General features: G+C 35.0%; 1 protein-coding gene across 2 annotated transcripts in view; it reads right to left on the bottom strand.

Annotated features, from left to right (window-relative positions):
* Nucleotides 1–14,668, bottom strand: part of LOC145673474 (nardilysin-like) — a 276,674-nt gene that overhangs the window by 189,665 nt on the left and 72,341 nt on the right. For both annotated transcript variants that reach the window (XM_081743202.1, XM_081743203.1), the window contains one exon: nt 7,940–8,080. In XM_081743202.1, the coding sequence (XP_081599328.1) occupies nt 7,940–8,080 (141 nt within the window). The remainder of the gene's footprint in view (nt 1–7,939; nt 8,081–14,668) is intronic.

Here is a 14,668-nt window from a genome sequence, read left to right as displayed (position 1 = left end):
GTATACTATCAATGTCTCCGTGTAGGTTTCTAAGAGGAAGCTACAGAAACAGCTATTTTTAACTATACTGAAAAAGTTAGATCTTGCTTACATAGAAAGAAAGAATGTATGGGTATATTTCTAAATTCGTCGAAGGCTTTCAATATGGTAAATCACGACATGTTGCTTAAAAATCTTGAATTGTATGGTATAAAGGGTATAAGGTGTATTGTTGGTTTAAATCATCTCTCAAATCGTAAGCAAATTGTAGACATATGCAATCAAAAAAACAGAATTTCAATCATCTATCCGGTAAAAGATACATTATTCATGGCATACTACAGAATCTGGTGTTCGGGCCTTTGATGTTCCTTTTGTATGTGAATGATCTACAACTAAGTATCAAGGCACCCAATTTGACGATATTTTGCAGAGGATATAAGTATTTTGGTTACTGAAGAAAACAAAAGTTCGGTGATAGAAATCAGTAAACAATCGTTAGAAAAAGTGTCGACGTGGCTCAGAAATAACAATCTCATATTAAATGTCAGTAAGTCATATGCCATCGATTTTCCTCACAGCAGGAACATTTCGGTTACGCTTGATCTCTGTTTTAATAACGAAAAGGTAAACTATTTAAAATACGGTTCATTCGTAGGAGCAATTGATTATAATCTCACTTGGGATATAACATTGTTTCTAAATTAAGTAGCCTCTACTACCAATAAGAACTATCAGGGAAAGATTAAATCGACTAACAGCTAAAGCCTTATATTACGCTACCTTTCATGCGGTATTAAAAATTGTATATTTTGGAGTAATAACAGTAAGAGTGACGTTGTTTTTAATTTTAAAAAAATACGTCACGAGTTTATGTTGATAAAACTAAAGAACTTCCTATCGACAGCTGTTAAAGATCTTGGTATTTTGCCACTACGAAGTTTATATATGTATCACGTAATATAACAACTATGAAGATTTCCAATTAAATAAAGATGTACATACTTATAATATACATAGAAGAAATTATTTTTACATTGATCAACATAGAAGTGCATTATCAGCGGGTAACACGTGTGGATAAGACATTATACATCTTATTTGCTGTAATGAAAAAGGAGAAAAATATGATTAAATCCAAAAAATTACTTAAAAGATACCTCCTAAACAACTGCGTTTAAACTCTTGATGAGACAAATCCAATACCATGTATATGATCCAAGGAAGTAATGAATTGAATTTCTACAGGCTCATAACATTAGCATTTACTCTTTCATCCTGAAGTGAGGTGTTATCAAAAACAAAGATACTCTCTCACATACTGGAATTGCAAGAAGAGATGCAGCAATTTCTTCAAGAACAAAAGTCAATGCTGGCAGAGCTCTTACGTGATACATAGGAGCACGAGTTTTCGCACTAAGAATTTGAAAATTTCGCGTTTCGTTTATCATATTTCGCGTTTTGTAGCTTTTGTGGAAAAGATATTCTCTGACATTTTTTACAATTGTTCCTTTTATTCATAGATCACTACAGAAAAAAACCGTTAATTGCCTAAAAACAAAACATACTGAATATTTCACTTGACGTTGTAAATTTCACTCAAGAAACATACTTTTTTAACCAAACTGAAGAAAAATCAGTAAACTTATTATGGGTAGGCAAGTTTTTCTGTCTTCTGAAAACATATGCGCAAAAGTTACATTTAAGCATTAAACATAAGCATAATTGGAAGAAACCCTCTCACAATTGGTATTGCTTGTTGGAAGCCACACATATGTAAGTGCATTTACAACAAACTTCAAACAATCATCACTTCGGAACTTTTGTCCATTCAAAACATTCACTACACTGACTGCACTTTCCAGACAAATCACTTGTCAAGAGTTCATAGACCACTTTGTAAAACTCCTAATCAGATGCTTGCATTTTTTTAAAAGAAGGCAAAGCTTTAAAAAACTTTCTTAACAATGTCTGGTTCGCTACTGCATGCAATTACAGAAGGATCAAACAGCTTTCCCAGAGCATCATATATTTCTGTAGTTTGGGAGTCTTTTCTTTGGGCCTCAAGAATGATCTTTCTGCACATTTTTTAAAGTCGCATTCACCACTAACCCTCTTTTCACTTGGTAACAAACGTAAGTGTGTGCTTTAGTTTCTTCACCAGAGGCCCTGCAGAAAACCGTCCAATTGAGCACTGAGTCTGTTAAGATGACTACAAAACAGATGCGCTGTAGGAGATTCGTCGGCCTCAGTGTAAGTTATAAAATCGACAAGGTTACCACAATTATCACGAACAAAACTTACCTGAGCCTTCAAAATTAGCTTCTTGTCTTTCAAATAACTTTTGAGCGTTTTAGCTTGAGAATTTACATCGTCGCATTTTGATACGAATTGATCTAGTGGCTCTAAGTATTTGCCTAAATACGCAACAGTATGGAACCAACTACTCCACCTAGTCAGAACAGGCTCGGGAAAAAACTTGGGTTCAAATTCAGGATACTTCTCTTTAAGAAAATTCTGGTACTCGCTTTTGAGTTTCCTTGCATTTAAAAATGCATTTTTCACTTTGCACACAAAATTATTAAGTTTTTCCAAGTGTTCTGCCAGATATCTCCAATCAAGCTCACTTTGTGTGACCAACACTATACTGCACATGAACCATATGCGTGCCAATTACCACAGACAACGTGTCGAAGCACTTGCACATATAACGTACACTGTCCGAGATAAAACTAAGAATATTCTCACACTCAATACTGCAGCGGTGCAGTGTGTCTACTATCACTTGAAAACATGTGGTTGCATTAACTGCACACAGAAAAGTAACAGTAAGCAAAAAACACTCTTGGTCCAACAGGATTTCTACTAATCTGGAGAAATCTATTTCCCTGACCATTCGCAGGAAATTCCCTAACTTTCATGAATGTCGGATGACGCTGACATATAAGTAAGGAATAAATAACGGTGAATATTTATATATGAGAACATCTATTCTATACTGCGCATACGTACATTTCACTCATCACTCATAAAAATCTGAGCAACGTTCCATACTATGATCATTAATGGTAGGCTAAGCTGAAATATATTTTATAAAATTTCCCTGACTTCCAGTCTTTTTCCCTGAGTTTCCCTGAACTGCACCATTTTCCCTGACTTCACTGACCAGTAAGAGCCCTGTCCAATGTTCTCTCCATTGTACGGGCCCAAACTTCAAGGACAGTGGTCAGTGGTCTCATCACACATTACTGCCGCTTTTTTCCCCACGAAGGGGCTCCCTGGCTAGCAAATTAAAACGGTTCTTCCCCATCCAGCTGCGATGACGAAAGCTAATGCGCAACGTATTCTCTATAGCCGTGTCCAAATCACCCAAAATGCACCGTTCATACCACGTTCTACCGTTCCGTCAGCGGAAAACTGGCGTTTCTAAATTAATGAAAATGTATTTTTAAAATTTCGCGTTATATCGCGTATTATCAGAAATTTCACGCAAAGCTGACAATTTCGCGTTTTATTGCGCAACGGAAACCAATGAAAATGCACATGAAATATCATAAAACGTCAAGAAACTGAAAACTACTTAATTCTGACGCATTTCGTTTTATCGCGCATTGCGAAAAACTCGTGCCTCTAGTGATACAGAATGGGAAGCTAAACTTGCGTACTTAGCTGACACATTCTCTCTTTTTATAACTTCAAACTTATCTCTTCAGAGTACTGTGGACAAATATGTTCTCCCTCTGGAACAAAGTAAATGCATTCAGGGAAAAACTAACTCTTTGAAAAACATATTTGAATGAAAATAGCTTGGAAAAGTTTCTCTTGCAGAATATCTGACGCTCGGTCGAAAAGGTGTAACAGCTTTTTCAAGCTAGCCATCCTTTTTTTTTTTTTTTTTCCCTCATTTGTACCAGGTAATCTTGAGATGACACCTAACATACAGGTCCCAGGTCGCTTCCTTCCTTTCCACTTCTCCGGATAGTGTGCTCGTCGGGGGAACGTCATCCCTCATACGTGACACAGATAAGGTTATCGATGCCGGTAATGCACAGAAATATCTATAAATAAATCGAAGAACATCTGATTGTTGCTAGCATAAATAAAGGAAGCATATATTGTTGTATAGGTACCATCTCATCACGCTGTTTCAAAACTTTAATCACTACTGTTCCAAGCATCAATAACGGAATATTTGGATAACTGATCGTTTCACGGATACTTAATCTTCAGAAGAAGAACTCTTAACTCCAGATTCAAAAACAGATCATTAAATCATTTTTGGTATCTGTGAGTGAAGAATATCCCCATCTGAGCAACCGACTTGACGCTGACCCGCTCTATGTCTTGCAGTTTGAACATTGAACTCACAAATCGACAAGACTGGCAAATCAACACCAACAAGTGTCACACTAAATTCATACAAAATAATCTTCAGAGAAAATAAATATTTGAATGACCAAAACTTCAAACTTAATATAATTTAGTTATCCTAAAATATATCATCATAGGTATTCTGCCTTTAGTGGCAGGTCACTTGCCGAAGCTGAGAAGCTTCCATGCTCCAAGGTCCTCCGCTAACTTCGTCTTCGCGTATGATCTTTCTGCTTTTATATCATCCATTATATATATCTTCGGCTTCGCCCCTCCCTCTCTTTCCCGCCACCATACCCTCTAGGACGTCCCTCATGATACAATCTCTTCTTAGGCAATGTCCCCACCAGTTTCTCTTCCTCTTCCTAATAATATCTAAAAGTGTTCTTTACTCACCCACCATTTCTAACACTCTCTCATTCGTTTTCCGCTCGACCCAACTCTTTCTCTTCTTCTCCACACCCACATTTCGAAGGCTTCCAGTCGATTTTCATCACCTTTACGTAATGTCCACGTTTCCGCCCCATATAGTACAACACTCCACACGAAGCATTTTATGAGTCTTTTTCTCAACTCTTTATTCAAGGTCCCACAAAACAGACTTTTCTTCCTTCTAAAGGCTTCTTTCGCCATTCCTATCCTTGCTTTTATTTCACGTTCGCACTTCATGTTATTACTAAGAATACTACCCAGATATCGAAAACTATTCACTTGTTCTATTTTCCCCCCTCCTACTTTTATATTTGACACAGACCCCTTCGTTCCAATCACCATATATATAACTTTCGATAATTATATATATAATTATAATATAAAGGTGAATGAATCTTTATCTTTTATTTTTTTTCATCCTTTTTTTTCAACACCACTAACATAGAATACTTCTAACTTCGCATACTTCTAGACGACTGTAGAGAAGAGGTTATAGGCCATTTAGAATTTTAAAAATACATATCCTAGAGTGGACGAGGTGCGAGTATCTCAACTTTAGATTTTACTTTTATTTATAATGCATCTGATTAAGGCACTGATATACTGCCGAAACTGTAACGCAGATTAGTAATAATAAGTATTTCGTTCGAAAGATTAATTTATTTATCGTTATACGTAGTTCCAACGCTAGAATGAGCAGCACTAATAATAGTCAAAAGTATTATCCAAAGGTTTCTAAGGAATAAACATGATCACATCGACCTTCGAATGTTCAAGTGTTCAAAATACAAAGATAAATTAACAGCAAAGAACTAACGTTACTTTATTGTTTCTCAGTTCAAAGATATTCACCTGTCACTCAGCTCAGGTGGCCAACTGATTGAATGCATCTCTCACGGGAAAATGTAGGTTTAACAATACCAAGGTCAAGTTAACAGGTTCTACTGTATCTCTATTCAAAGAACTCCCACCCTCACTGCACCGAACGTTTCTTACAATTAGACATTTCAGGAACCTATATTTGTTCCACATAGTCTCACAACAACTCCCTTAAAATCCTCCAACGGAGGATACCTGATACAAAATACAATCGTAAATGAGACCTCACCACAAAGACAAGAAGAAGAAAGCCCTTATCCCGTATTCCTTCACTCAGTATTATGCTATCTTCTATTTCCTTCAGAAACATGAATTCTGATTATCCTACACTCACTGTCTCATCAGAAGAAACGCCACAATCTCAGATGTAAAATTTGTTCTATATTCAACACCGGTCTAATATTTCACCACCCAATAAGAAGATAACACACATATTACATCATTCCAGCAAATGGGATTCTTTCAAGCTCACTTAAATCCTTATATGCACCCACTGTTCTGCCTTGTATAAGTCCTCTTTCAACCTGCACCAACAATCACCGATACTCCTGCAGAACTGAAGTTTCCCATTTACCTATCTCAAAAGAGAGAATCCATCACAAATGTCCATTCCACAATCTATTCCACATTAACATCTTTAAAAATTTTCCCAGATTTCCACATTTCCGACAGATTGGAATACATTTACATTATTATTCTATTCATGAGCAGTTCCCTGTTCTCGTCCATCTATAATTTACCACCTAACTACACTCACTTCGTTTTTCATACACCTACTTTTATATTTATCAAATTCTTATAATATTATTACTTTTACTATTACATTTGCTGCATATTTTAATATTCTCTTTCACTATTATTATTTTTTGTTGTTTCATTATCATTTATTTTGGTTAATTTATGCTTTTCTAACTGATATTTTTTCAACTTCAATTTCTGCCTATTCTTCATTCCTCTTCTACAATCTTACGTAATTAAAATTATATATATAAATTTCTCTCTTCATTTACTATTCTTTCTCCTCCAGCACTTTCAGTTTCGTTAGTTTTACCTTCCTTAACTAAATTGACCTTAGTATCAACCTCTTAAAGAAACATGACTATGTATTCAGCAATCGTGTGCAAGTAACACTTGACAGTTGCTTTTCTATTGTTCTCCTTATTTCGCTCTCCAATTCTGACGAAGAAAAACCGTTGATAGTGTGATATATGTGTGTGTGTCTGTTATTTCATTATTTTCTAGTAAATAGTTTTCCATCTTTATTAGAGATTTCTCTCTTGTACTTATTAGTATGCTCATGACAGCTGGGCAACTATCGATTCATTTTACATAAATCGATGAAATGAAATTATAGTGTAAGTAGAGTAACGATGCAGTTTGCATTAACGGTCAAATAAGAATCGCTAATGGAGCTCAGTAAACTCACTTCAAATTAATAATCAAAATAACTCAACTTGTACTTATTTCTATGGCGACCACATTTCTCAAAATGGTCAATATTTTAAGATTTCTTGACTACTCTTCATCAGAATTGAAAAACAGACTTATACCTGTTAATAGCTGATGAAACACTAGGAAAGAGTTCTTTACTGTATTATATATAAATATAACTCTTGGTGTTCGAGAAGTATATTTTGAATTCCTTTCGAAAGCTGGGTTTCGTTATTGGAACTGCGTACTGGTTTCCATCAGTTTAAGATAATTGCAACATTTCTACTGAAGTTATAACATCACGCATGTGATCAGCTTCTTGCATACAATAATTTCGTTTTTATATCCTGATGAAGAGTAGTAGTAGTACTTGGGAACGTTCGTCCAAGTCGACAAAAATTTGACCCAAAGTAGGCCCCACAAAAAATTGGGAGTTAAAAGATCAAGGTCAAATTCCGGCAGAAGGATTTTGTCCCAGGCGTGCATTGGACCACGAATAAGGATGCCTTAAAAAAAAAAAAAAAATCTAATCCCGGTAGGGTCCCAGAGAAGAGCGTCACCTTGGCTCAAGGCCGGCAAATTTAAGACAAAAGTCAAATGATCCTTGTTGTAGTTAAGGCCAAAAATCATCAGATTTCTGGGATCTCTATCTCTAAAACACAAACTTTCAGATAATAGAAAACAGAAATATTTTAGCATCTACAGTCAAACAACCTGATATGTATTGACAGTAACGTTGTACTGAAAGATGAAATATAAATTTACAGTAACTGCTATCGTTTGAAGTACCGTAGGTGTATTTAAAATGTGAGGATATTATGAAAAAAATATATATATTACATTTTACCTTTATAAATGCATCGAAATCATTTTCCTCAGGATATTTTTTGCTACCCATGAACACCATATGCTCCAGGAAATGGGCCAATCCTGGTATTTCTTTTGGATCACTAAAACTGCCAGCCTTAATGCACAGTCCTGCAGCTGCCTAAAAATGATAAAAATATGACTTCTTATTGTTTAAGCTCATAAAAGATTTCCATCAGATCACGCGGTCGAAAATATATCACTCTCCATTGATTTCAATATAATCAAAAACACATCACATATTCAAACTATTTTTAATTAATTGAAACAGATAAATTGCATGATAATACAACTCAAATTATATAACAATTCGACTCTCTATATCAGACTACAAGATGACAGAATTACATTAAAATTAATGGTGTATTGGATTTCCTATAAATAATATGGTGCAACAAGCCTATATGCGTCACTTTTCGTTTAGCGATTTAGCCATTTAAATCAGAAATTCTCAGGCAAATAATTACGCTTCTACTCGCCAAACTGCTACAGCTATGACGTAAATTGTAAACACTACATATTGATACCAACAAGCGTAATTAGTGGCCAGTTTTATAAAGTAATACACCAGAAATACAACTATCTCACCTCACATGCTTTCTTCAGACATACAGGATTTAAGGACTTACTCTTTTACACTCAGAATCTCTTTAAGACCTCCTTTCAGGGGATATTGGTTGAAATATAAGCAATTAAAACAACAACTAAAGAAGTGGACCACCTTATGAAATATAATTGTAAGAAAAATTCAAGGAAGTATTAGTAGATGAAAGAATCTGTATAACAGCTGCGGTTCTAGTGGAACAATGTAGTTGAATGTCCGTGTAGAAAGATGACGGAGATGACACGAGATGATCGCCTAGCATATTATTCAATTATGGGAACCATCTACGAGGGTTAGGAAGGAAGTAATGGCAAACCAATAAACAAGTGTTGATCACCTATTCTAAAACCTCCGCACATTTATGTTCGTTCAAGAAAACGCTCTGTCACACATCTAGGTGTTGGACGCCAATAGCCGTGTCATCTCTATTAGTGTCCGCGACGATGCGACCTGGGATCTATTCTCAAACAAGTTGACAAATTTACAAGAGACAAGTACCATGTGAGTAGCGGTTTAAATTTCTGTTTCACGAATATTTTATTATTATTTCTTGTAAATGCAAATGACAGTTGAGGAAAAGTTGTTTGAATTAGTTCTTCTCTTGCACTTTTACTTTTAAGATTAGGAGTTTTCTTCTCAGCTATGATAAATAAAAACACTTTATTGTCTACAATATTTAACTTTTTTATTCTAATAACGGATAAATAATATAGAAAATCTAAATGTCAGACACAAATCAAACTTCTTCTAGCAAAAAAAAAAAAAAAAATTAGATAACATAATGGAAGATGTTTTAAAGCTCTTTACCTGGTAGTATGGTTCTCAATATAGAGGCTACATTACCTCTTTGTACTGCCATACTTATTCTTTGAATTAGGAAAGTATTTGCTCTATCATCACCGGATAAATGGGTGATGCATTTACCTACTTCCTTTATAAAGTTGAGACCTTCTTTGCCCCACGATCCATTGGATTCAATGGCAATGGTTACTAATTGATACTTCTCTGTTAGGTTACTGAATTTTCTTCTTTTGTCTGTTTTTCTCGACTGGCTACATTGCCTGCTTGAAGTGAGGAGAAAGGAAGGTGGAAGGGACGAAAATGTCTGTGCACGTAAAATCCCAAATAAATGACTTGCCTCTCTTCCAAGGTATTAAGGTCATCCCATCTGGTCTTTTATCATATGTTCTATTGCCGGTATCACTGCTGAAATGAGTGCTCTCATTATAATGTCATTGACTCTTGAATGGCAAGGATATCTTCTGGTACATTTTGTGCAAGAGAGTCCGTGTAGTTCCTTTTCATCTACTGGATTCTTACATGCCCAACATTTATGGAGTTCACAAATATTTGCCCCCAACTGTAATGCCACTGCTATTTGAAAACTCTCATTACTCAGATGAAGGCCTAGAGGGAACGAAGGTAAAGCTTTAAGCCAAGCTCCTGCTTCTATGGACGATGGAGCAATTAGTCTAGCCTTGTCTTCTAGGCTGTGTGAAGACTGTAGTACAAAGGAGAAGTGTGATTTGAAAATAGGTTCTTCCCAAGTGGATTGTTTTGCTCTGGTACTTAATTCAGGTAATTCAGAGCCAACTAGCAATGACCAAATGGAAGAGCACTCTAACTTCAGAATCGATGTGGAAGCTCATATCCTGTTGAAGAAGTGATCCTATTAGACATGGAACATAGAATATTGCCAAGAAGTCAGGAATAGCCAAATCCATGGCTCGTCGAAAGCCTAATCCAATATTTAATTGAATTATCCAGAATTTTCAATTATAGTGTACACAATTTCTGTTTAGTTGTAAATTTTAGTTTTTTTTTTTTTTTTTTTTTTTTTTTTTAAACCTTAGGAGACAGCGCTTTTGTTAAACTAATTGTTGTGTTTGCATTACACCAAGTGTATATACAGAATATTCATGGCAGTATTATATAGTAATAATAGTACTATTTGTCAGTAATTCCCTAAATATACATTTTGGTAAAAGTAATTTATAATAATCACGTATGTTATGCATAAATATATATTGTTTCTGCTACAAGAAGATGCGATATTTTGGTCGTGATCTATTGCAGAGTCTGTCATTAACATGTATCCGTACTTGAATTTTCTAGTTCAAATGTTCATTCTGCGAAGTACCACAGTTACATAATTTTGAAATTTAACATTATATAGACAGTACTTAAAATGACATTTTGAAAGCTTTAACTGTTATTGACTTTTAAAACAGAAACTGATAAAAGGGGTAATCAAATTTTGATTTTCTACCAACTTGTAAATCTTGAATCTATCAAGTTTACAAGATTTTTATTGTAATAAAATGCATGGTTTATTTTAGTTTAATTTGTTAACTTATAATTCTTTTAGAGCTATACCTCGAGCTTATCGTATATCTTTCCAGGTTTTCTCCATGTGTAGTTCACTTTCACTTTATAAATAGTTGTACATCCATATTGTCTTACAAGTTTCACGACTACCGGAATGAGGAAGTATCGGTGGCAGTGTTAGGGATTAGGAAAAGAATCTGCGTTTGAAAAGAATATATTTCTCTCTATAATAAATAAAAAAAGGATACCTTGTGTAATATACATGTACACAAAAGTTTTATTGCATACCGGTATCTACTTAAGCACATTTCACCCCCCCCCCCCCCTTTATTTATTTCTTCGCACACTGGTTGCTGAATCTAATATCAGTCCTTCTCGCTAGATGAGATGGAATTACTAACCAAAGTCAAGGGTCAGTAGAATAATCAACCTACTATTAAGATTGTCCGATTTTATTCAAACTTAACTATTTCATTGGATGTACTATTTCACGAAGATTACTACTGATAATCAAGTCTACATGCAGTCTTTGCCTAATAAGTCTTGTACTTCATTGCCTAAGCCTTCAATTCAAGTTCATTAAACAACAGCATAATAATAATAATAATAATAATAATAATAATAATAATAATAATAATAATAATAATAATAATAATAATAATAATAATAATAATAATAATAATAATAATATTTTTTAAAAAAACTTGTCGAGATTCAAACTAGCTTCATCTATCATAACCAAGATCGTACCGATGGTATATAAAAGTACTACTCTGAAATTCTAAAGTTTTTACTGGACAATGTAGCATTTTTCATTTGCAAGCCACCCTAATAAGAGCTCATATGTTTGTGTTATTTTAAAAGTATAACACTGAAATATTTTCCTGAATTTGACGATTATTAGGCAAGGCTGCCAATTCTCCAAAACCAAAATCTTACAATATGTATATTACTGAAAGTGTAACTTACACTTTACTTTAGAATTGTAAAGAAATAATACAGGGTGGCAGACATAAAAGTAGACCGACCGCATAATACCAAAGATGTACAACTGTGTATAATTCTCTCAGTAATTCTGGCTGACTCTGGAGTGTCGGCCGATGTGCAGTTGTTTAGCACCTTCAGGTGCTAAACAGATTTGGGATCTGTTTCTGTTTGGCGTTTGATATGCAGTTATTTAGCTGGAATTCTCTGCCTATTCGGTTCTGGTGAACAAATCGAGAAGATGGTGTTTTTCGTGCAATAGCGAATTGTGATAGTGGAAGAATACAATATGTGTGAACGGGGTCAATTAATAACACTCAAGAAGCTTTCACTTTGAGGTCCTCAAGAACAAAACCACATGCGAAGCGTTATGTTGAGAATCTAGTGTAAAAATTGCGTTAAACCTGGTCTGTGGCGAATGTAAGCAGGCGGAAACTTAATGTCCGAACACCGGAGATCATCCGTGATATTCAGCAGTGAATAACATGAAGTCTGCAATACTCTACCCGTAAACTGTCCCAACAAGTCGGTGTATCACGAACAATAAGTCAGCATGTGGCCTCCGAAATTGAACCAAACTCGAAAAAACTCCCGCGTAACTTGTATCCAGGAACTGAAGAAGCCTGTTACCAGGGTTCATATGTTTAAAACAAAATGTTTAAAACAAGTGTTTAAAACACGTTTAAAACGATGACTGTTGTTTTACTCAGTTTGTTTTAAACGTTTCAAACAAATTGTTTTAAACGTGTTTTTTTTTTTTTTCCGATGCTGGTTGGACATATTTAAAACAACTAAAATATCAGATTGAAGAAGCTAATTTAATTTTCGAACAAACAACCCATCCGCCGCAGGATTTGTGCATGGAGTAAATTACAAGCAGAGTTATATTCTTATTATAACAGCAATTACTGAACGAAATTCTGCACATCAGTGTGCGTATAACTAAACCAACAGAAATTCAAGTGAAGTATTTGAACATTTCTTAATTTCCAAGAATAACGGAGGTTAAACACACTATACACTATTTTAAGATCCAAATTTACAAATTCAAAACTTGAGTATTTTTTGGTCACTATCATTTCCATAATAATGACAGTTCTCACGTCATAAACTAGAAGAAATGCTCTGACAAATACAATACAACTCATAGAAAAGAGCAGTGACTAGCCTACAAGGAGCAAATGACATTTTAACTAAACAGTTTTCAAGATACATCTCTATCTGCAACATGGGTAGCTAATAATGATTAGTGTCTACGGCATAACAACACAATTAACTCTAGACACCCGCCAGGGATTTTAACAAAATGGTAGACTCTCACGTTCGGGGCTCTGGTGATCCCCCTAATTATCACAGAGTCATGAGTTATACACCATTGGAAATCTTATAGACCAGAAATTCCAACGAGGTAACATTCGTGAAATTCCCGCCGTATTCGTAGAAAAAGAACAGACATAAAAATCATTAAAAATATGAAAATATTGACTTTGCGGGGCCCTGGCAACCCTTGCAGTCACCTGCGCTGACAAAATTATGCTAATGTGTAGGCCACATACTTGTGATAATAATATAAGAAATGACTGCCATTGCGTAATGAATTCGTTTTATGTAGGAAATATTAAAAAAAAGAAAAAAAAAATGCGCAGAAAAACATTCATTGAATTAGACATTCTCTCCCCTCCCCCCTATAGTACCATGTCCATATGCAAATAATTTTTGCTGCACACATCATGTATACGAACAAGAATTATGCTTCTAGACCACTTTACTGAAATATATCTTGTGTTATATGGGACCGTCCCGAAAATAAATGTAAATTAACCAAATTTGACCCCCTCTTCCTCTATAAACAACAAGTACACATACAGGTTACTATCATGTAGGGGACTACTTCATTGCTTCACATACCAATTCTTATGGATGTACCACAAAGGGGGAGGAATACCCGCAAAAACCTGATGAAAAAAATTTGATGAAAAAAAAACTTCATCCTCCCTCTCTCGGGCGTACATACGTACCCCCTATATACATAAAATGCAACCGACGGAAAGATTTATCTCTCAAAAATACTTTGGTACCAAATCATCTTTCTAGCTTAATTAAGGACTGAGCTATTGATGTTTGTTGTAAAAATAAATGTAATTTACGCCAAAATACTTAAACTCCAAAAATTGGATAACTTAGCCCCCTCCCTGCTCCCCCATATAAGCAAGAAGTACAAATACACGATATTACCATGTAGTAACCTACTTCATTGCTTCACGTAACAATTTTTATGAATCTATCCGCCAAGAGGGGGAGTGGACCCCAAAAAACTGTTGAAAAAACAAACAAACAAAAAAAAAAAAAACACGATATTTACCCTTCTCCCACATACATAAAATGCACACCAGCAAAGCTGCATCTTCCAGGAATAAATTGGTACCAAAACCATCTTCCAGCCTTAATTTGAGGTTTAAGAGACTGAGCCATTGAGGTTTAAAGCCCTGACACAGCAGTTGCGTCAATGGGAGTTTAAAGATTAAGAATACAGACGACCAGTAGAACGTAACACAAAGAAACTAAACTACATATTCTGTGAACGGAGATCGGGAAAATCCCGATTTCTTTCTCCGGAATTGAACATTTGGGCGGATCGAGATTAGGGAAGTACCCGAAATTTCATCTAGCGGTTGAATATGATGGCAAGCAGTACCTAACAGTGTAAAAATGTAATATATTTGCCTATTTAGATTATTGTTTTAAACAAACAAAAATGTTTTAAACACAAAAAACATGTTTTAAACATAAAAA

Source organism: Thermobia domestica, chromosome 16 (genome assembly GCF_964235325.1).
Source record: "Thermobia domestica chromosome 16, izTheDome1.hap1.1, whole genome shotgun sequence".
NCBI lineage: Eukaryota > Metazoa > Arthropoda > Insecta > Zygentoma > Lepismatidae > Thermobia > Thermobia domestica.
The sequence above is the reverse complement of the archived record's forward strand: the minus strand, read 5'-3'. Positions and strand labels throughout refer to the sequence as shown.